The sequence below is a fragment of the Triturus cristatus genome, chromosome 11 (assembly GCF_964204655.1).
Source record: "Triturus cristatus chromosome 11, aTriCri1.1, whole genome shotgun sequence".
NCBI classification, from domain to species: Eukaryota; Metazoa; Chordata; class Amphibia; order Caudata; family Salamandridae; genus Triturus; species Triturus cristatus.
In genome coordinates this window covers 314819753-314844288 of record NC_140594.1, presented here as the reverse complement: position 1 = coordinate 314844288, position 24536 = coordinate 314819753, and the positions used below count along the sequence as shown (strand labels likewise).

General features: G+C 44.7%; 1 protein-coding gene across 2 annotated transcripts in view; it reads right to left on the bottom strand.

The window, feature by feature from the left end:
* Positions 1-24536, bottom strand: part of RNFT2 (ring finger protein, transmembrane 2) — a 276550-nt gene that overhangs the window by 41288 nt on the left and 210726 nt on the right. For both annotated transcript variants that reach the window (XM_085633800.1, XM_085633798.1), the window contains 2 exons: positions 11383-11532; positions 4926-4991 (listed from right to left, as the gene is read on the bottom strand). In XM_085633800.1, the coding sequence (XP_085489926.1) occupies positions 4926-4991; positions 11383-11532 (216 nt within the window). The remainder of the gene's footprint in view (positions 1-4925; positions 4992-11382; positions 11533-24536) is intronic.

The window sequence follows — 24536 nt, the reverse complement described above, 5'->3', positions numbered from 1 at the left end:
GTATTCCTCCTAAGAACATCAAGGCTCTGTTCTTCCAAACTTAGATCTTTTGCAAATTGACAGGGAAACATTTTCTTGCTTGTCCCCTTGATGTCACACTCACTGCACTAAAACTGCCATCCCGGTCGCTTCCCATCTATTCACTGGTCAAAACTGAGAAAGCTATCACTGCCACAACCCAGACCTACAATGGGTTTCACTCACAGTCTGCATCCAATATAACCCTTTCTGGGAAGGACTTCCAAAAAGAACAAATCTGATGAAAATCTTAAATTTTTGGGTGACACTGGAACCCCACTCATAGCATTAACCATTTGATTATGGGGTTCGCTAAGACCAGAATGAAGAAACCAAGGAGACTAGTCCCCTCCCCATTAGCCCCTCCTTTATGGAACAATCTCACCCTCACATGAGCTTGGCCGTCTTCACTTTGGACATCTATGAAGGAACTTAAAACATTTCTTAATTCACACCCCATCCACCTGACCAAGAAACAAAAATCGAACCATCAATATGACACAGTACCATGAAAACATATTCACTACATCTAATCAGATAGCGATTTTTACAAAAATCCTGTAAAGGCCAATATACTATGAGAAATACATTAAAAAAAATACTGCAGGCAAGACTCCAACCTTTCCTTTTTGTAAAAATTTGCCGCTTACGTAATTACCTTTTCCTACGGTTCTCACAAATTTCTTACTGCGTTTTTTAGGTCGAGCCTAGAGTCAGCGCGCAAGTGCTGCTCTGGTGAAGATCTGCTGTAGTTCAGTACGTGAGGGAAGCCCCACCCACTCCTCCGCCTACATTTTTCATTGGCTTGTGTCTGTCCTTAGTAAATGGTGTCTTCTGATTGATTATGAGGCTTGTTAGTCCCTCCTTATTATAGCCATGTCATCATTTGTACCCTCCCATGGCTACTGGCCCCTTTACTTCGAGTGTTACACAGTATGTGTTATTTAGATTGTGAGCACTATTTTACTTAATGATGTTCTCCTACTGCCTTCTCTACTCCCCCCCTCCCTCCCGTTGCCCATGCCTTCTCGCCCCCTTCTCCCCCTCCCCCTGCCCGCACTCCTGTTGTCTGTGCCTTCTCGCCCCCGTCTCCCCCTCCCCGCACTCCCGTTGTCCGTGCCTTCTCGCCCCGCCCACACTCCCGTTGTCCGTGCCGCCCCCCCCCCCCCCCACCTCCGTCCCATTGTTTGTGATGCAATGGGCAGGGAATCAACCCTGGGACGAGCTGCGCCAAGATCACTGAGCCAAGCGCTGACACACTAAAGTATTCAATTCTGTGCTTGTTCACACTGCTCCACAGGTTGCCTGGGTCTTAATGAAAAAATGTGTCCACTATTAGATGGTTCGCAGCAGGAACGCGCCACTCGTTGGGCGTTTGACGGGTGAGGTGCAGAGTTCTGTCCCTGGACACGAGCATCTCAAGACGAAGTTACAGAACACAAGAACGGTCCGATTTACTGGACATCTCTGCCATCCTTCCTGCACCTTGTTTCTTTCAACATGAATGGCTGTATCTAGGCCCTGATGAAATGCGTGTTCGTCCGTAACCACTAGCGGTTGCACAACTACATCATACCAAGCCCAAAATGCAGCATTTCCACGGCACTTGCACAGCAGTGACGGTTGTGCAGCATGGCCAGGCCAAGTACCATGTATGTATGTATGCATGTATGCATGGATGTATGGATGGATGGGTGGTCTGCATGGCTGTATGTATGGATGGATGGGTGGTCTGCATGGATGTATGTATGGATGGATGGGTAGGTGGATAGATGCGTCATCTGTAGTGCGTGAACGTAGCCGACAGAAGGCCGCTTAACTGTGTCAAAGGCACCAATATTGTCAGTCAGTGATTGGAGGGACTGCCGGTTTCTGACACGGAGAGTGGACTGGTACTGTGTTGTGACGTAGTGTTCGTTATAAAGAAGCACCGCAGCATCAGGTCAGTTCTGACGGATACAGGATGCATAGATAGAGGCGACCTGTTGCTTCCATCCATGCACTCTCCGTCAAGTAACATGCTAGACATCCGTGAATGTGCCTCATGGTCCTGTCAGGGGTGTAAACACTATATAAATTCATATACAGTACCTAATGCCCTGAAGCGGCTTTTCACTTCAGATGAGTGGATGTGTGGAGCCTTTTTCTGCAGGGTGGGGGCTGGCTTGGACCTGAATGTTCGCTGCACTAGGGGTGTGGACTAGAGCTTGGGTGCATGTGCTTCAAAGTGCCTGCCTTCTTTTGAGCTCCAGTGTGTGCCTGGGATCTATGCAAGGAGAGCATGGAAGGCTCAGGGCTGCAGGCACTGAGGTACTGGGGGTGCTCAGATGGATGGATCAGAGGGTCTGGATGGGGCCAAGGGAAGCTGGCCTACTCCTGTCAGTCTCAGACAGAACGCGTTCCAAGACTTCATGCACAGATGTTCCAGAGCACTAGGAGCCAAGAGCTTTTACCTTTCTGAGGCAGAGAGAGATTGATGTGTAAAGTCTGGTGTTAGTTACTGTTACACTTGAGTATGTCTGCACACCACGCGCATTTCCTCAGCGTGACGCTGGCGTTGGTGCACTGGTTTATGGTGAGTGTGGTGGACAGGTGGAAGGTTAGGTCTGGTTTGTTTACCACTGAATTAACCCTAGTAGGGTTTCAGATTGGTAACTTTCATGAAGCTTCCTGACACCCTTCACCAATGGCAGAGGCAGGTTTCTGGGGCATGGTTTCCCTTTCCATGAGCATGATCCGCAGAAGAGTGGCTGTCAGCCTAGGACCGGAAGAAGATCCCATGATCACCTATGATTTTCAGGCGGCATAAATAAGACACAGCAGAGATTCTGTGTACCACCCTCTCATGAGCGGGGTGTGGTTCATGGACGTCGATTCACCAAAATGCCTGGGGTAGTGGAAGTGATGCCACACACCCTTTGGACTTCATGAAATCCCAGGAAGTGACCTATGACCCCTGACCTCTCCCAGAAAGTTATGTCACGACCATAACCCTGACAATTCTCCAATAATTGACATTGCTGAAGTTCCATGATAACTATATGATTAATATAACTTCTATTGTCTGTTTTAGATGCCACTATATTAGTGTACTGACATGATCTTTAAAAGTGGCGAAGAGTGACACTTGCCTTTATTCACAGTGCACCAGTGAAGCGAGTGAGCCAGGAATCTTCTAGGAGAGCTCATGGGGGTTATTCCCCGAGAATATGTAGAAACAAGCATTTGCAATGCAATAGGTCTCGCATTTATGCAAGTTTAAGCTATTGGCATTGTAAATGACAATGTGTTTTATTTAGGTTTCAAAGACCAAAACATAAATAAAACGCATTGTCATTTACAATTCCAATAGCGCTAACTTGCGTAAATGCGAGACCTATTGCATTGCAAATGCTTATTTGTACTGCAATCCATTCCTTACAATGTTACTATCACCCATGTTCTTGCAAATAGTTCCCTAAAGCCTCTGTTCCCTATGTGCTCGCAGATACACTTTGGTGTCCTTTGTAATGCGCTCTGCTGCTCCCTGCAGCCCTCCAAGGATGGGTCAGAACTACACAAATGACAATCTAGGTCAACGCTGTCAAAAATCTTTCTTTTTAAAGTCATTAACAAGGTCAAGCGCTTTGGAAAGTAAAAGAGATTGTTGGTTTGTGGTCGAGATCCTTTTCAGGCATTTATTCTGACGTCCGCAGGAGGCCAGATGGTTCCTTTATTCCTCTACGTTTTGACAATGTAATCACCCAAGAAATCTAGAGTTCTGAAAGTCTTTGAAGCTGTGGACTACTTCATCTGAAGATAATGGTTCAATCCATCCATGCAGTTTTACACGTCAAGTGTCAAAAAAGAGATATGTAAAGGCAGCCTGACAATGGTACAGTAAAAGTAATTGTGATTCACACCGCTGCTGATAAGATAGGTAACTCTTTACATCTTGGGCTACAAAGTACAGGAGCTTTCTAAAGCGTGGTCAGTTCTTTGTCACAACTTACAGTACCCAATCAGTTCAGGCTACTACGGTTAGATGGAAAACAAAGACTGGAGAAGGACACCCCGGTAACCTGTAAGGATGGCGACTAGAGAGACGTGGTTCAGGTCCAGGGATGTTGTGGGGGTGTTGTAACACAAGTGTGGTAGCAGCTGTACAATGGTTTGCAATTTTACAGTTTCTTAAGCAGATGCGATCCTGCTACACGGGGGTGCGAGGATCCTGAACGCTGGCAACAGAAAAGGCACAAATGAGGAACTAATCAGGATAAAAATGTGTTTATATTGATTTTTAGCATAACACGTACCCTTGCCTACTATCAGTGGTCGGTGCGGTGCTGAACCATCACCAAACGGGTACCAACGAAAAGAACAAACTAGACACAATGAAAGTGAATGCCCCATATTACCCCTCCTACATTTCTCAACCCAAGCACCAGACATCCTATTTGCCCTGCTTGGCTCTCATCTGTGAGATGGGACAACCCAGTGCAGTAACCATGTAAATAAATTATGATGATATGAAATGCCACAAAACATACCTGCACAGTTGCTCAATGCTGCATGCATACCAAAAAACACGCAAAGTCCACGATTGTCACAACCTAATATAAACTTATTTTGACTTGTACTTATGTTGGTTGTCTATTAACGTACTCCTATGCTATTGCGTGACCTCCTCTGATGTGTCTGTAAAACGTACCTTTTGTTCGGAATTTTTGTCCTGAATTTGATCTACTGTCCTGAAATTTTGTCCTGAATGTTGACCTTTTGTCCTGAATGTTCCCACACACCATCCTGGATTTGCACCCATGCCAGTTGGTCTCTCTACCTAGAGGGGGCTTTTTGTGTAGTTTTAATGTTTATGCATTTATTACTCCAGCAAAGGTCCGGCTACCTTTAATAGAGATAAAACTCACCTGTGGGCTACCCAGTGCCTGCAGTGCTTTCCTCACACCTCCGATGCGACCGCAGATGTCAAAAGACTGTCAAAGGGAAAAAACAAAACACAAAAGTATAAAGACAACTTTGGAAGGAGAACAAGCTTGCACTTCAAAGAACAAAAGGCAATCACGTTTGTCACCATGAATCCTTTTAACAAGTTCAATACAAACATGACAACAGAACATCCATAAGATGGCACGTTCTACCTTCAGAGCTATTATCAGATTACCACTACCTATTCTACTGTCAGCCGTCAATATTGTCCTCAGTAGTACCCAGGTCAGGCAAATCTGCATCTTGCTGCATGTGGAGCTAATGGTTCTCTTAAATGCACACTTCTTCCACCCTACAAAGTCCGAAAAAGTTATGGGAAACCCGAGATTGCCATTGTAAGCAATCTCCTTCATAAATGACAGCAGATACATTTCCGGCCCTGTTGTATGTGTTGCTACTAAACTTTGAACATTATCAAGTAAGCTTCAAGGAAACCTTTTTTTCCAATACTAGGTCTGCAAAAGGTCCCATAAATTAGCTGATTTTGATACCTCACTCAATAACACAATCATTCTAGTTGGTTCTGGCTATCATTCACTATACTTTCACAATAATAAATTTGGTTGTGGTCGTGTCCTCTAAAGAGACAATTTAACAAATGCATGGAGCCTACTATTGGGGCGGATTCCCATGATTGGGACCCACCAACCGCGGCCTTGGCGGAGCGGTCCCCCTTCCCCCCCGACAACACACCAGCTCACAATGGCTCACATTGAGCTCTACACTGCACATGGGGATGAACCGGCATAAGCGGATGCCTTAGTGCTTACATAACGCACGAATTACGATCTTTAAAACTGGGGGCAGTTGAACACCCTATATTGTATTTCCTGTGATACTACTGTCCCCCCCTCTTGCTGAGGAGGGGGATAATTTCCTGCGCAGGAGCCAGATAGCCTGCTGCATACGCTTGGCTGTGACGTCTCATTACGGGGGCCCCAATACCTCACGGTTGTCTCTCAGACCCTCGTGCACCATGGGTCGCGGTGACCCCAAACAGCGACAGCTGTCCTTCAACATATCCAAAACCCTCAGGCGTGACGATAATGAGGGTGCTGTACAAGGAGATCCGCTAGTCCCCCTTGACCCTCCTGAGACTGGCTTTTCCTCAATGGACAGCACTACGGCCATCATGGCAGAGATACGAGCCGGCTTTAAGGCGATCGATGCAAGATTTGATGCAGTAGACACTTGCCTGGATGGTATGCATGGGAGATTGGATCGGCATGAGGCCCGCATAGAAACTGCCAAACAGCAGAGGTAGAAGGTAGAAGACATCTCTGAGGTAGAACACACCCAGACAACCGATATTAATCACCTGGAACGTGTCGAGCGGCTTTTGAAAAAGACAGCCTCCAAGGTGGAGGACCTGGAAGCTAGATCCCGGCGCATCAACACTTGCATAGCCGGGGTACCTGAACACACGAACACGGGGCCAATGGCGGCCTAGGTTGAGCGGCTGCTTGTGGAGCTCTTTGGTAGAGAGTTCTTCTCTTCAACATTCGCAATTGAAAGAGCGAATTGAGTACTGGCACCTCTTGCACCTCCTGGGGCCCCACCACGACTGCTGATAGCTCGTCTCCTAAATTTCCACGACCGCGACACTGCCCTATGTCTCGCCAGGAAGAAGGGAGACCTTCAACATCAGGGTATGTCGCTATCTATGTTTCCTGACTTCACTCCCCTGGTCCAGGAAGCACGATGGAAATTTCAGGACGTAAAACGCCTCCTACAAGCAGCCAACATACGCTACGCTATGCTATACCCTGCCCGTTTGCGTATTGATCATGATGGGAAGACTCACATTTTTGTTTCGCCCCCCGAGACAGCAGATTATCTGAAACAAAACAAATTGAACCCAGACTCTCAGCCCGGGAAGTAACTCGCCAACTCTTGTGAGGTTGGCCTCGGCCCGTGGACATGGTTGAGGATTACCGTGTAATTATGTCCTGCATTTACCTCTTTGCTAACTATTATGGCATGCCGAAAGCAACTTTTCTATCTTTTCTGCAAGTTCATTCCTTCATATATTGGCTGCATTGCTTTTACTGATACAGTTCACAGTGTTGATATGGCGGCCTCTTTTTTGAGGATTGCCTACCCCCCAGGAGATCTCTTAGGTTTTTTTCCAATTTGGGAAGATGGGATTCACTGGATAAAATGTGGGTGGGTATCTGATGCGGGTGGGGGGTGGTGGACTTGAGGTCGTTCTTTGGGTTAAAATGTATCATTGCTATATACAGAGTGCTCAACGTATCGTTATTCAGCTAATTACACATGGATGGGTTGATGTCTCTCCGCCTGTTTTGATATGCCAGCCATAACACAAGTGGGGCGATGGCCTGAGGACCTGAAGCTGGCATGTATGTTCTGGACTGTGAGAGGGTTGGCGAACCCCCGTAAAGGGCTGCAAGTCCTTAGTTATCTTGCCCTACAAGCAGTTAAAATTGCCTTTTTGCAAGAGACCCACTATACTCTCATGTTCGAGAACCACTTTGCTTCCAATTGGGGAGAAAATAGTTTCTTCGCTAGCCATAGCACTTACTCTAGGGGGGTGTGCATTCTGACCCATAGGTTGGTTCCTTGTAAAATGCACAGGTCGATTGCAGACCTGGAGGGTCGTTATCTTGTAGTTGCAGGGAATATGGGGGCACAGCGAAGACTACTAATCAACATCTATGCCCCTTATATAGATATGCCCGATTTCTTTCCCAATATCTCTGCATATATTTCCAACCTGCACATTGACTGTATTGTGATGGGAGGCGATTTTAATTTAATATTACAACCCACGCTAGACACAACGGGCTCTGACCATATTACTAAACCACATTCCTTAAAAGCACTCCAGGTCCTGCTACAGACTCATTTATTGACAGATGTTTGGCGCCATCAAAATACCTGTGATAGAGGTTTCTCTTTTTTCAGCGCCACATGGTCATGCATAGACTATTGGTATCTGTCCCCAGACCTTCTCAATCACACATTCGAAATAGACTACCTAGCCCGCACTCTGTTGGACCACTTCCCGGTCCTTCTGTCCCTTACATTCCCAAGTCTAGCGCAGTCGTTTCAACCCTGGCGTTTCCCGTCGAATGCTCTGCTTCAATAGTGAAGTCAGAGACGCCATAGTAGAATATTCCATATAAATGTGGGCTCAGTACCTTGCTATACTACGGTATGGGAAGCTTTTGAGGTATATATATGTGGATTATGTGTAACTAAACAGGCTGACATACTTCGCACTATTCGCCGAGAACCTGAAGTAACCGAGAAGGCGATCAGGGAAATGGATGCTCGGAGCACGACTGGTGCCCGGTCTTTTTCTCTGAATCAACAGGTGACCCTCCTGGCAGAATTTCAGGACCAAGTACGCACATGCCAGAATATATGAGGAGGAAGAGCGTCCTGGCCGAACGCTAGCAGGACTCCTTCGACTCCGCACTCTTTCTATATCACGCAATTAAAGTCTAGACGAAGACACAAGCCTCACCCAGAACTCCGATATCTCTGCAGCCTTCCTTTCTTATTATACTCAATTATGCACAACTCGCTCCCCGCCTGTTGACTCTGACCTCAACGACTATCTCGCAGAGGTGGCTATGGTCTGGCTGGAAGATGCCCACTGCCAATAGCTAGCTGCACCCATAACAGCAGACGAGGTCACACAGGCCATAGATGACCTCAATGGCTCCCGTGCCCCTGGCACGTACGGCCTCACAAGTATATTGTATAAAACTTACAAAACATTACTGGTCCCCCATCTTCTTGAGGTATATGTCGAGGCCCTGGAGACCGGAGTTCTGCCTCCCGCGATGCGCGAGGCTATCTTTTCTCTGCTTCTCAAGCCTGGAAAACCGCCCGACACTTGCCCTTCTTACCGACCCTTGTCTCTCCTTAACCAGGACTATAAAAGTTTAACCAAGGTGCTCGCAACCCGGATCTCTCTTTTGATAGATCAGATTATATCCCCCTTCCAAACGGGTTTTGTACCAAACCGGTCTACGTCTGTCAATCTTCAAACTTTGTTGGCGGTAATTAATCAAATCGAGCCAACCATCCTGCCGCTGCAATCTTGTTGGATGCCGAGAAGGCTTTAGACTCGAGTGGCCTTTTCTTCATGCCACTCTGGCTAAACTACACTTTCCCCGTGGGTTCTGTGATCTAATAGGACACCTATACGCCAACCTGGTGGGCAAGCTTCGAATAAACAGGGGACTCACTACCCAATTTACATTATCACGGGGCATCAGGCAGGTATGCCTGCTCTCACCGCTTTCATTCATTATCGCTATGGACCCCCTTGTACGCCATCTCCAAGAACGGCACCTCCATCTGGGATTTCAGTTTCATCTATGCCCCCTGGTGGCCTCACTGTACACGAACGGTGTTCTACTCTTTGTTTGAGAAGCCAACACCAATCTCCCCCTGCTCTTGAGAGAAGTGGTCAGGTTCAACATTTTTTCCTGCCTGGTCGTCAACCGGTCCAAATCAAAGATATTCCTCTTAACTGATGCCACTCTTCCCACACAATTAGACTTTTCCCTGCACTGGTGGGATGACCCTCCCCGCCACCTGGGTATCCTTCTGCACCGTACTCTCTCCTCAGAGGTTATTCGCCTTAACTATGGTCCCGCTATCGAATGACTGTCAACCCAAATAGACAGATGGATCAAACGTCCGCGGTCAATGGCTGGCAGAATTTTTATATCTTTTTCTCAGTATCCCTATTCCGCTCTTGGCCAATTTCTTAGATGCCTTGCAGAGCATGCTTATGGCTGGGTCCAAACTGGAATGGCATGGTGAGCAAAAAAACGATGGATTTCGGCCCAGATATCTGTACTGGGGAGAATGTATGACATTGTTCTGCATTCTGTCCATCAATTGTTCTTCTTGCATTTGTCACCCCGAGTGGGATGGGTATGCCCAGACGTGGGTCTTGTGCTCTCCATGCCACTCGAGTCAAGCTATCCTGGCTGATGAGGGGTGCATTATTTTCCTATGTTTGTTGCTATCTCATGTCGAGAACCCTCCACCTGGATGAGTCACGATGGACACTGTTACCACTTGTAGCGACGCTGCAGACTCATTGCGTTTTCTTCACGCTATCCTGGAGGGCATCAACTAGCGATTTACTCATTCCATGTCTCCTCTTTGTTTTCCTTTTTTATACAGATATGCACCCCTGTATGGTTCCATTAAGTTGATTGTATGCTGTTATTTCTCCTTTTATATGTTTAGAGTCTGTCTGTCATTAGCTGCTTCTTTGCTCATGTGAAACTAGTGCCCGGTTGGGCTAACATGGAGTGTTAACATAGTGGCTTATATTTGTTGATAAAAAATGCAATAAAACAACTTAATTTTTTTTTTTTTTTAAATAATGTGTGGAGCCAGCACTTCGAAGGTCAACATATTTTTTTCTCAGTGGATAGTGAAGTTTAGGAACAAATCCTTAAAATCCATGTGAAATTCGGCTAATCTTCAGTGAAATCTGCATCAGGTCTCTGAGCCCTGCAATAAGCCCATCACTAAGTCTCCTAGGGCTGAGTGAACTTCAAAGACTCTTTCCAGTATTCACTAAGATCCAGCAACTAGATACCCTTAAGTCAGAACAATTCTGTCGGTAGTTCTGCACCATGTCTTCCACAATCCAGTGAGGCACTGATTATTCAGTATCTCTATAAAATGGAGTTTCAATCTTCACATGTTTTAATGAATTGCAGCATCAAGGCTCCCAATCCACAAAGACGTTTTTCACAATGTTTCCCCTTTCTCTGTAAATTTCTTCGCCTGGAACTTCAGGCTACGGTGATGTGGTAGTCACAGGTTTCCCAGCATGCATGCAAATAAGTGTACTGTCTCCCAGCCCAAAATGAAATTCATCTTTAAGTCTTGTGGCCAATAATGAAGTTCAGCAGCCATCACTCAGTGAAGGGTAAATTCACCACAAAGTTTGAGAGAACCAGGTGGTGTTTGCCAGCATTTATCAAAACCTTCAGTGAACCAGGTCATCTCGGAAAGTCTGCTTGGGTCCTGCATGATAGTGAACTCAAATTGGCATAGGATGGGTGTTCCAAAACTGGGCAAGGCGGGAGCACCAGCTCACTAAGAAAAATGTGTCTTTAAGATATTTAGCCCATACAAATGCAATCCAATATGGACAGGCTGCTCCACTCCTGAGTGGCCACATAACATCTCAACACATTACTTAGACCACAAACCTTCTGATGCATGTTAAGAAAAGCATCAGGTACCAGCTAAATAAGATCTTCCCATTTTTGCAATATTTATCACAAAACGCGATTTCGAAGTTCTCTTCTTGAATTTCTTAGCGTGCAGAAAACTACTGTGAAAGTGTGCAGATATGTGGGATTTTACCTTGCAGAGGCTGTATAGTATGATCAGGACTCCACCTAGGAAGTAGCCGCTGGAGGGATTTTCCCCCATGATGTACTTGTACCACAGCTGGATTGGAACAAGCGTACGGAACAGCTGACTGAGCTCTTCAACAATGAGGTAAAATTTTCCCTGTAAAGATAAAATATGTGATATGTTTAAAAACCTCTGAAATACACTGGATGTCATCATGGCATTCAACCAACAGAGCATAGCGCTTAATTGGGTGTCAGAACCAATGTCCACAAAAATATTAGCAATCAAGTGAAGTTTTTTCAGTTCATCACATAAAACAATGTTTATTGACATCAAGGCTACTTTTCCATGTGTAACACTAAAATAAAATGGGTAACCACAACCAGGATCGGTGTACTGAACGACTCAGCAGACCGAAGCCAAATACCAATAGAGGGAACTCCCCACTCTTCACTGTACGCAAACAAGACACCTGTGTGAGTGAACTCGAGAACAGCGTCAGGCGGTTCCACCCAATGGCTCCAAACACACTCAGACACCAACACTTCCATTAGCTGAGGATCGTATTACAATATATTTTTTTAACTGATCAACATTATACAGATCGGTTTTTCACATGTTTACAGCTTTATTTTGATTTGAACGTTTTTTCTTCATTTAGAAAATACAAACTGTCACCCAGATCGGCTTGAAAGTCACTCATAGCAATATTAGTGGCAGCCAAAAAGAGGTGAACATAGAATCTCAAAACAGCAGATATTTTATTATATGAGATTTAGGGAAACATAACAGGCATGCTAAAAATCCTGGAGTAACTTTCTATTTTACACAAATATGACGTTCAGCCCATGCTGCACGTTTTCTTGAGTGTCACTGGAGAGCCTGCCTGGAAAGGTGTGTCACCTACAATCACCCAGCATTCAATCCCCGAGAGATGGTAGGGAGCGGGGAAGACTCCCAGTGATCAAAAGCCAGGCAGGGGGGATTTTCGCTGTTTACTTCACAGGGAATAGCGATTCTAAACCCAATTCGTTCTTTCACAGATTACAAATGAAACAAGCATTGGCATAGCCAATAGGTCTCGCCTTTTGGACCTTATAACTGTTTAGCCATGCAACAGTTGCATAACTAAATACTTATAAGGTCCCAAAAGCGAGACCTATTGACTATGCCAAGCGGCCGTGGAGCCGCGAAAGTGATCGCGATCAAACATCTAAGGGGCCGTGCGGCCGCGAAAGAAGTCACGGTGAAGCACATGCACTGTGGCTCTAGGCTGGCCTGGTAGCACTTTTTGGAGCCCTCTCAATAAGTCTCGCCAGACCAGCGCATGCGCTGGGCCAGGCGAGACCTAAAAATATTGCTTCTGCAGTCCTTAAATTAAATGTTAGAAATGCCCATAGTTTGTAATTGTATACCCAGGTTCTGAGGGACACAGGGCAAACCCATTATATTTAACGGTCCATGGTTGCAAAGAAGCATGCTACAGACGAAGCAGTTTGCGAGGTGCTGCCATGGGCAAAAACACAAACAACTTATACCTCAAGGGCCAGCAAAGCCAGAGTGCCTGCCCACTGACCTACTTCGCCTGATTTCCTGCTTACCAATTCACCCGCGTGTCCAAATGTTTTCCACCTTCACTGTGCAACTGCTATGGCGTCTTAAAGGCTCTGCTTAAGGCAGGCTTGTGTTACCGCCTACAAAGTGTTAAAATGCGCCAATCGGTCTATCAGTCTTCTTTTAATCAGCCTGGAAATGTTAGAAGTCTAATCCACGATCGGTACAATACGTTACTACTAATGCAATTAGAGGGAACATTAGCTGGAAGGCCTCTCTGTGAACGGTAAGCTCGGGCCCCCTGAGGCCTGGTACCACAAGTCTGTCTTTGGTGAAGCAGACAGGGTGAGTCAGCGCCTCCTGTACATCTCCACAGCCTTCCTGCGTGATTGGTGAAGCCATCAAAATGTCCCCGGATGAGGAACACTCAGAGGGAGTCACAGTTCATTCAAGGCAACAAATGTTCTGACATCTCACAGTCTCTACTGCAGTAACAGCACAGCGAGGTATGATGAGCTGGAAGATCAGACAAAACACCCACATCACCACGGGGTCACAGTGGCCACCACTAGGTCAGGATCGGCCACTTGAGTCGGCCTCCACCATAGGAGACATGTGCAGAAGCGTGCACTGAACCTAGGGAGGGAGCAACTGGAGAGAAACAAGCCACCAGTGAATTCAATCGTGAGCCCATACATTCATGAGTACCATTGAGTTAGGTAACAATAAACATCTTTTATTCAGCGCCAAGATACCCCGTTAGGGGTGAATACCGCACTTTACAAATAGATGTTATGTCAAGGCGGGGTTAGATAATGTGGGGATTCTTATGAGGCAAACATTTTGATTATGTTCCAAGCTATCTGGAAGATCTTAAGACCAAGGAGGTGAGCAAGTGTTGTGCAGCGTTTCCCATGTAAGAACAGTAGGGTGACGAAGCACTGCAGAAGCCACTGGGCTGTGCATTATGAGGAGTGTAATGTGTTGTGTCTCCACTTTGGACAATGATAGCTGGCCTGAGCCCTAGGGATGCTGAGGGAGGCACCACGAAGCCGCCTTCCTTGAAGACCGCCAGGACACAGCGAGAGGCTGCGTCTCTCCGGAGTGCTCCGCAGGATGAGATCACTGCACAGACCTCGCCTCCTGAAAAAGTCCAATCTCTCAGGTTTGGCAGTTCTCTGATATCATAAGCTCCTGGGACAGAACCTCCTGGGACATGGAGCAGCGAACATCGGCAACTGCTGGAAGACCAGGGAGTTCGCTTCCCTCATTCTCTCGATTGCGTTTAATCTCTTGTGACAACACTTCACAACAAAGAATGCAGCGAAATTAGAATGAAGTGATAAATGGCGGTGATTCATTGAAGCCGCTGCCCCGGTAGTCCATCATCAGACCCCCTACTATGTGACCGGAAGAGACTGCATTATACTTGGATGGGAGACGTTTCTCTTCAGGATTGTCCCACTCCCTATATTCCTTAACCATGTCCACAGCAGCACTTCGAGTCGATAGTGTTGCAGGTGTGGCTTCACAGCCACCCCAGAAATCCCTTCATGTACCAGGGAGCTTTGACCCAATTTTGATGTAACTCAAAAAATATCACAGCCATAAAAAGAGTGCGAACCCCAAAAACAAACACCATGCCAATGGGTCGAGCACGGGGTTCACAAACACACTTACCAGGTGACACTGTTGCAAACAAGCACCCCTCTGTGCCAGCAGATTTCATCCACTTCATCCATGCATGCCCTTAAATGTTATTCACGAGAGCTTTGCCTAAATACAGTAGAGCACCTGAGCAAAAGCCTGTGCCCTCCCACTTGTGTTAAACCCCTACAATAAATGACAAACGGGAGAACTTATGACGTGATTTACCCAATACTAGGAGCTAATACGTGAGCTCTAAAACCGGTTCAACAACTTAGTGCTTTGGATACCATAGAAGGGGGTCCACCAGCACAGTTTGACGTCATCCAACGATATAAAATGATTAAAAAACCCTAGTCTTCTACCAGAGTTAATACAATATGTGTAACCTGCATTTTCGTCTCAGAATAACACAAGTGTCCTCATGAGGTGCTTCCCGAAACCGTTATTGGAACGTTGGCAAAATCCTAAAGGGGCGGCCTTGAGGAAGTTCACTAAAGTGCATCGTTTTTGTTTAAATATTTTTTTTTGCAGCTAGAGTCTGCCCTATGTCCCAGCGCAATGAAGCCTTTCGTTGTCTGAGATCTCTAAAAATATGAAAATACAAAATATGAGTAAAAGTAAAAAATGCATATATTAATTAACCTGACAAAAGAAAAGATAACAGTATTACTGAAGATGAATACAACAAACACGTATATTCTCACCTTTGTAAACTCTGCATATTAAAAGGAGATTCAACATGCAGCACCGCCTTGCGCAGAGCCCTTAAAGAGTGTGGAGACCTGCAGACCAGTGGCGTAGCTTTTGAATAGGCCTGGGCAGTAAATTCCATTCCGCGAGCAGAATTTGCGGAATTTCGTCAATTCCGCGTTCTGTGGAGAACGCGGAATTGTCCAAAATTCCGTGATGCGCAGCGTTGCGGAATTTTTCCCTTGTTTGAGCTTTCAAAATGTGTGTTCGTGCGCGTGGAATCGACTTATCGTGATCCCTGTATTCGCTGACGAGTTTTCCTATCCGTTCGCGTGCACCACGAGATTTTGGTAGTCGGCCGCGTTCCCGCAAGAGTGTGCGATCGCGAACACGTCATTCGCGAACATGAAACACACACCGTGAGCGGGCGGGACTAGTGAAAGAAGATGGCCGCGCCAATTGGCGACCGCATTGCCAAGTTCGCTAGATATTCCCTCCCGAGCACGCAAACAGCATTCGCGAAAAGGAAAAATGCATTGCGAACGGGCGGAACAAGCAATTCCGCGTCTTCGCAGAACTCTGTGTGCTGGCGGAGATTTTTTACAATTTCGCGTAGCGCGACTACGCAAATTCCGCGCACCCCTACTTTTGACGCCTGGGGCAACTCCTTTACCATGCCGCCCAGTGCCGGTAAGAGCGGGGGCGGGATGGTGGGGGTGGGTGCGGTCTCTGTGGGCTAAAGATCACGATGAGCGGGGAGGGATGCTGTGCTGGCTAAAAACCACGACGAATGGGGGGCAGGGTGCGGGCTAAATATCACGATGAGCCGGGGAATGTGTGCGACGAGGGAGAATACAAAAACAACAAAACTTACCTTGCGCTCGCAACTCCCAGCCACACCCAAAAAAGTGACACCTGGGCCGGACCGCCACCCACGCCTCCCCTAGCTATGCCACTGATGACACACCTGGTTTGTATTAGATTTGTGTTTTATGGCTACTTTGAGGATACACATCACCATCTTAGGATAAGAGGACAGATAATGGTTTGTGAATACTGCCTCCCCACTATCACACAATACTAAGCTATCCTAAACTTATGAACTGTAGGAATGGGGTGTAATGTTCAAGACTACATCTATCAGACCCCCCTCTTAATGTAAAAAAGAACCCTCACGTACTCTATTAGTGGCATGCTTCATCATCGGGTCTCATCCTGCTATACTAATTACCAGGAGAGGGTCAACATCAGTGGGGGGGGGAGCACTTTGATAATGTTTAGTTGAAAGTAGATCTAAAGGTGCTTCAAAATATCTAGAAGTTATCTCAGTATCCCTTTACTTAGGGTGCCCCTGGTACTGATAAATGTGGATGCTGCTGGATTCTATTTCCCAAGCGTCCTGCTCATCGACATGTTTCTGCTGCAATATTATCGGCCCCTATGGGGCATACCTTTCATCTGGACTCACTGTCACCTCCTAACCATCAGTAGTACTCGTCTTTCACTAGCAGTCTAAGTGTGAAATTGGGTGAAGGTAGGAGGATAACATGCTGCCTTACATAGCAGGTATGGTACACACAAATGGTATTGCCCTTAGCATATAATTATTAGCCCACACAAAAGTGGGGCGGGGGCTTGCCCCTGTAGTCAGTCATTCTTTAAGGGTGCCATGCTGCAAAATAATCAAAATATTGCCTCGAAACTAAGAAAAGAAAAAATGATGAAGCATGTCACTAATAGAGTAGGCGAGGGCCCTTTTACAAATTAAGTGGGGACATGATAGTTGTAGTCTTGAACATCTTACACCATTTCTATAGTATATACCTTTGGAATTCCTTAGTCTTGTATGAAACTGGCAGGACCCACCAAGGTAGCTTCTGGGCAACTGATAAGTGCTGAGCCTGGAGTTTAAAAAAAACCAACATTTTATATAAGCTTTTGCCAGGCTTTTAATGTCAAGCGCACGGAGAGAGGATTGTTTCAACTTCTTGCAACGATTGTTCTGAGAACACATGAACAATTGAAAAAGGCATTTTTTCACTGAAAGTCGGCGAACTGCTTAAACTGTGAAAACAGCAAAACTACATCCTGTCGCCAGAGCTCACCTTATTGACATCACATTAGCCTGACAAGTTTTTTGGATTTATGGTTCACGTCGAAAGCCCTTACTGTGCACCTCTAGTGGCAGAGGGTGTTGGTCCTGATGAGAATCCCTACAACTGAAGGGATTCGAAACACGTAGACCCTTCTCCGCTGTTGGCCAATCATTCACAAAATAATGAAATGCAAAATATTATAACTGTTTCAAGTTATATGTGTCAATGGCTTGATGTATTTTTTCTACATTGAATTATTTTTTCTACATTGAACTAATATTTGTTGTGTAAGAACAGTGTTCAGTCTGTGTGATTGCTGAGTTTGCCTGTTTTTTCTGAGTGATTGTCGTATGCTAGTGGTGGTGTCGCTTAAATTTGTCTATGTAATGTAAATATCAATGGTGTATTTTTCTATTTCTTCTGTCTTTTTGAAATGTCATAATTGTCACAGTGAAACCGTGCAAACCAATAAGCAAATATATGGTATGTAAATAACTTGAATTAAATTCAACTGAAAAAGTGGTTGGCAGTGAAACTGTTTCATTCAGTTCATGGTCTAAATTGTGTCCAAAGTTAAGTGCAGCAGTGGCACTCTTGTTGTTTTGTTAAATATACCCAAATAGGTAACAATACTATGCGCTGTTGAAGCAATAGGTATATTTATAAGGCGTCTCTTACTCAAAAATGCCTACGATATTGCGCTCACACAGTGTAATTATGTCTTTATGCCTCTCCCAATTTCTAATATATTATGCGTTGCTAAAACAATTTATATATTGATAAGCTATAACTACCTCACAAATGTATCAGCTACTTATCCTAATACCGCCATATGTTTCGCTTATGCACATACCTTTTTTTGCCTGAATGTCTACCCCAATATGTATTATGTATAACACATAATTTCTACTATGTAAACACAGTGAAGCGCTCTGATCTCGGATGCCTTCGGATCACGTTTGTGCTATATAAAACTCTACAAATTAATTGATTAATTAACATGGTGCCTTGGAGAATAGGGTGACTGGGGCAGTCTCCAATCCCTAGGATTCCGGGAATCCTCGCACCAACCCCCAACATCTTTGCCACCACCCACCCACAACCCCCCCCCCCTCATGCATAACTTGCTGCGCAGGCACAACTATCGCTTATTCAATTCCTTTTCGCTTGTCTGAGGTGGTTCCTTCTTTATTAGAGCTCCTGTGTAGAGTCTTGTTTAACTCAATTAGCTGACATCTGTAGTTTTAGACTGATACTGGCAAGAAACATTCTGCCTTTCCTGGAGCACCCATTGTGGTACATTAAAGTCGGATTATGCCACTCTGGTTTAAACATACCTCTGAAGAAGACCGTCTATGTTACTCTAGCCCTGACCAGATTGTACTAGCAACCAATCAGACTTCACAAAGAGTTGATGAGGCAGTACTGGGTGTCTACAGTGTTCACAAATACCCTGAAGCAAATCTTTAAAAGGACTGGCCGTTGAAAGAGAACATAACCCTATTTATGCCTGAGTACAACAGAGCCAGCCAGATCATTGTCAATTCATAATACTGTTTAAGATGTTTCTGACTGAGAGAATTTGGAGTGGGCCTGAATGGCCAGGCTTTGAAGAAGTCTTCTGGATTCAAAGCTCCTGGAAAATAAATGACCTTTAAAATAGCATACCTTTAACCAGGATCTAACTTGGGAGGGAGGGCCTAGGAAAGTTACCTTATTGAAGGCTGCTGTTGACTCTGTAGGAAACGTTGGGCTCCTATTAACTGATGCCCTCTGTCCATATCGTCCAAATCAGGGCTGCACGGAGTACTTTAAAGTCAAAAATCGAAAAGATATCTGTAACTTTGGATACTAATCTTAAGCAACTATGTTTTATTTTTAGCAGGGTGTTCATAGTTCCACATATATACTTGATCAACTACGGATGACAGTAATATTGGGCCAAGCATTTAATTAGGTATGTCACTCAGGAAACTGACATAAATCCACCAAGTATAAAATCTAGATTCCCCTTTAAAAACTGTATGTATCTTCCAGAAACTGCCTTTTGTTTTAAGGAAAAATTAGAAGTCTGACAGAAACGGAATACATTTATAGGCAAAATAAATAGTATGCTGCTACATCTGGTCTGGTCGTTCAAAGCTGCTATTCTTCTCACATTCACCGAAGGTCCAACAGTGTCACACACGATCCTGACCTGGGTACAATGGACGCAAAATTTCAAAATGCAAAAAAAGCAAAAAAAATGCCAGCCATATTGCTCGAACTGCCCTATATTTAACGTTAGGTATTTACAGAAATCTGCACTGGTTGCCAGTCAGACAACGTTGCAAATTCAAAGCCCTATGCCTGGCATTTAAATCTCTGCACGGGCTCGGGCCTGACCAGTTTGAGAGAAAACTTAAATGGTACATACAGGCAAGAGCACTACGCTCCGGCTCCGCCAGGAACATGGTGGCCCCCTCCTTTAAAAAAGCCACCTGGGGAGGGAGGAGTTTTTACAGGAACACTGCATCGTTCTGGAATAATTTGCCATTGACCTTAAAAACAGCCCCTTCCCTACTCATATTCAGAAAAGACTTAAAGACCTGGCTTTTCACACAGGATGGATGAAAAAAAAGCACCTTTTCACCTTGATTTTCTCGTAGTGGCTGTTTCGGTTACCCTAGATCAGATTCTATAGCGCCAAGACGCCCCGGGGCATGAGTTGCGCTTTATAAATTATATTTACATTACATTACAGTTTTGTGTCGAGAACAAGGTGAAAGTAGAGAACTCAGTCTTGCCAATGGACCCACATACACTAAGCAACTCCGTTCCCCATTCTTGTGCATTTCTTCAGCAAGACATTGTTTGTCTCTCTTTCGCCGGAGAGCCATAGAAACTGGCTTGGTGCCCCTCCTCTGTGGACAAGCTGGAAAACACAGATTTGGTGGCTGTACTCTGTGGGGAGCGGATTAAATTGGTTGCCTGGGCCTCTGGGAAATATTATTTTGGGGTCTTATGATTGTAGGGAAACCAGAAAAATAAGTTGCGCAAACATCTGTGGAAGCACTGGGAAACATGGCTCTTGTGGGCACTGACGGTTGAAAAGATTAAAGACATTTCGCGTGTACCATTCTGTTTAAGAACTGAGAACGTGTGATACTCTGGTTATGGGTGGTGAGAGAGCTGAAAAAAATGTTTTTTGTCAGTGGAAAAGCAGTGACACCTTGTTCTTTTGGCTTTAGAAAATGGGAATGCATGAAGTGGTTGCATGCCCTTCTTGATCAGAACAGGAGAACATAGCTTCCATCACTCGTCAAGTCACCACTATGCACTAATTGTGGCCAATTCTGCTGTTATCACCTGGCTGAGCATGGCACAAGATGGGGGAGGAGGACAGCTTCCCAGCATATATTGGAACTGTATTATTTGCAATCCTGTGGCTGAGGTGAGAGGTGAACTGTCGTTTATTTTGTTCAAACTGAGGAAGTTTCTAGGAAAGGATTGTACATTTGCCTGCGTCTGATGGCTGCTTAGGAAAGCTGATGACACAGGTGCAGGGACGTCACACATCATTGTGACTAATTTGTGGATAGTCCCGCCAGCCCCACGGCTACATATTGCGGAAAGCAAAAGAAAGAAAAAAGCCATAGACTAGGTGTGGCATTTCACATTGGACTAGGTTGCTAGGTGATGTCTTAGAATCTCCTCTATGTCATGGAAGGTTGTATGTGGGGAAGTTCTGTAAGTGACCAGTTGCAGGAAAGCCTCTTTGACTGTTGGATGGGATCTTCTTCTGTGGAATAAACTTCTACCTGTCTTCATCTACAATTTGATCCTGGTTTTATTACATGGGATCTTACACTGGCGTAGTCGGCTCAGGAAGTCAAAGGAGAAGATCTCAACAAGAATTCTTGGCTGGATAATTTTATAATTCAACTAAAAGAACTTAAGGATCTAAGGATTTATTTCTTCATCTGATTTAATTTGCGCTTATGAGACTGCCTTGGATGTTTTTCACCATCCGTTATGCCCTGCATACTTTTTGTGCTGGTAAACTTGGAAGGAAAGCTGAATCTCTAGCGTGATTGACTCTGGTTCACTATCTACACTGTGTTTACAAGCTGCACTTACACGACGGTTTAAGCGGTAGTGGCAGCGGAGCATTGGAATCAGTGCCGTAGCGCTGTGGATGCAGTGGTGTATCGTGACGAGATTTGGGGAAAAGAATTCGTCTGGTGAACCGGTAGCTGCTCCGCTGACGAGATTTGGGGAAGTGAATTTCTGTGGTGAACCGGTTGCTGCTAAGCGAATGTGTTTTGGCATGAAAGCGCATTTTTGCCATGAAAACGCATCGTTTAAATTGATGTAACGTGGCTCCCTGGAACCGCATCATTTAACCTGATTCTACGTGGCTGTTGCGAGTCCTCGACTTCATTTGAATCAAACATAAACATTGTAGTCGTCAAGGAGACGGAATCTTACCTGTCTTCCACCGGCATTGACGCTCTCTTCTCGTCTCGTTCCAAGTTCTCCATTGCTGCTCATTCCAGGTTCTCGATCGCTGCTGCATCGACGCTCTCCGTCTTCTGGATTTCTTTCAAGCACGTCACTACGCTCACGCTGACTCACGTGTGCGTGGTGGCCATTTTGAGGTTGCTTAGCAACCCAGTGTGTTTGATCATAACAAGGTGCTCGACAGTGTTTGAGCTTCGTTTTTTCTCCAACGTTTCTTTTGAGGAAACTCGCTGTTAATGTGCAGATATCTGTGAGTCATAAGGAAACTTCCGAACTTTGAAACCTGTATTTTTATGTTAATGTTATATCTCATATGGTGATTGTTTTTTTTATTTAAAAAAAAAAAAATGCTTTGTATGTAAGGGTTTGATCTTTAGTCTCATGTAAGCGTATTCTGGTGTTGGTATCGTAGTGACAATCATTTAACATGCAAAATGTCACTGCGGCTCCATTTTTCCTATCCTGTCCTGGTTCACCTCCAATCAAATGGAAAAAGTGGAAAGTTGTTTTTGAGAGGTACGCTAGAGTTTGCGGTCCCTCTTTGAGCGCGGAAAGGAAATCGGCATTGTTACTACACTGTTTGGGTTCGGAAGGTCAGGATGTGTTTGACCATTTGCCTGATCTTTCTACTGAGGAGGCGGGTAGGTTAAATGACTATGAAGTTTGCATTAAGAAATTAGATAAGCATTACCTGCCCAAAATCAGCACGATTCTGGAAAGATATCAGTTCGCAAAGAGGATGCAATCTACTGACGAGACTATTGAAGATTACATAACGCAGCTAAGAAAATTAGCTTCCTCGTGCAGATTTGAAAATTTAACTGATGAACGTATTAGAGATCAGTTCATGTTCGGTTGTTCCATTGAGAAAATTAGGGAGGAATTATGGCTAAGAGATGAGCCAGGCCTGGATGAAGTGTTAACAGTTGCCAAACGCATCGAACATTCTTTGAAATGTGTTGCTGTAATTAAAAAAGATTCAGAAAAGGGGACTAGGATTGAAGTAGTAAAAGTTAAATCTGATAGTAGTGGTCTAGTTGATACAAGCAAATCTGGGAAAGCCTGGGCAGACAGGAAATGCTATAGATGTGGTAAGGCAGACCATCTTGCTAATGACAAGAAATGTCCAGCGCTTAATCAAACATGTTCAAAGTGCAAACTGAAGGGGCATTTTACAGCCTTTTGCAAAACGAAACAAAAACCCAAGGTGAAAGAAATTGATATATATCATAGGGAATTTGAGGCATGCAATTCTGAGGAGAATGTTTGTGGGCAGATTGTGGTTCAAGTGGAAGTCAAGTGTAATAACAAAAGCTGTCCCTATGATAATATCTTGGTTGAAGGTGAGTCTACTAAGGTGTTATTTGACTCTGGTGCTAAAATAACCATTGTATCAAGTGATTTCTACAATCATAAGCTGAAGGGGAAGATTACGTTGATGAAACCTGACATAATTCCTTTAGCGTATGGTGGAGAACCTATTAAGCTGCATGGGTATTTTCTAGGGTTGATAGAATACAAAGATAGATTGATATCTGGGAAAATCTATGTTTCTAAACGTGGTGATAGCTTAATTAGCTGGATTCATCAGGGTGACCTAGGTGTGTATCTTGATCCCAATGCAAATCCCTCTATACAGTTAAGAGATAGAGTTCAATCTGTCGATAAGGGGGTGGATAACAAGTATGTTCATGATTTAAAACTAGAGTTCCCGAACGTGTTCAAGGAAACTCTAGGCTGTTTGAAAGGATATCAACTTAAAATTCGACTAAAAAGTGATGCAGTACCTGTATGTTGTAAAGTAAGAAATGTACCATTTTCTGTTAGAGATGACATGAAGAAAGAAATAGAGAAATTGAGTAGTTGTGGGATCATTGAGGAGATAGAGGGATCGGAATGGTTGGCTCCAGTCGTTGCAGCACGCAAGCCTAACGGTAGTTTGCGTTTATGCATAGACTTGAGGCAGCTTAATAAGGCTGTGGTAGTGGATAGATATCCATTGCCGAACATTTCCGAGTTGTTGACGCTTCTTGATGGTGCGCAGGTATTTAGCACGATAGATCTCACTTCTGCATACCATCAAATAGAACTAGAAGAGTCATCCCGAGATTATACTTCCTTCATCACACCCTTTGGTACATTTAGGTTCAAAAGAATGCCATTTGGTTTGGTATCGGCCTCTTCGGTGTTCCAACGGGTAATGGAGAAAGTGTTAAATGGTCTTCCAGGGGTATGTGTATACCAGGACGATATTTTAGTGTTTGCTAAAGATGATGCAGAGCATGATATCAGACTAAAATCGGTTTTGAAGAGTTTGTGCAAACATAACTTAACGGTCAAGGGAGAAAAATGTAAGTTTAAATCTAACACCATCAATTATCTTGGTCACAGTATTTCAGGGGAGGGAGTAAAACCTAAGCCTGAGTTAGTTGATACCATAATGAAAATGTGTTCTCCAACTGATAAAACAGAATTAATGAATTTTTTAGGGATGATAGAATATTATGCAAAATTTGTGGTGGGCTTTGCAGTAGCAACAGTAAACATGAGACAACTGTTGCGTAAAGGTGAGGAGTTTGTTTGGTCAGATCGGTGTGAAGAAGAATTTCTGGCCATCAAGAGAAAGCTTAGTCAGGCTCCCTCGTTAAGAAGTTTTAATCCAACGAG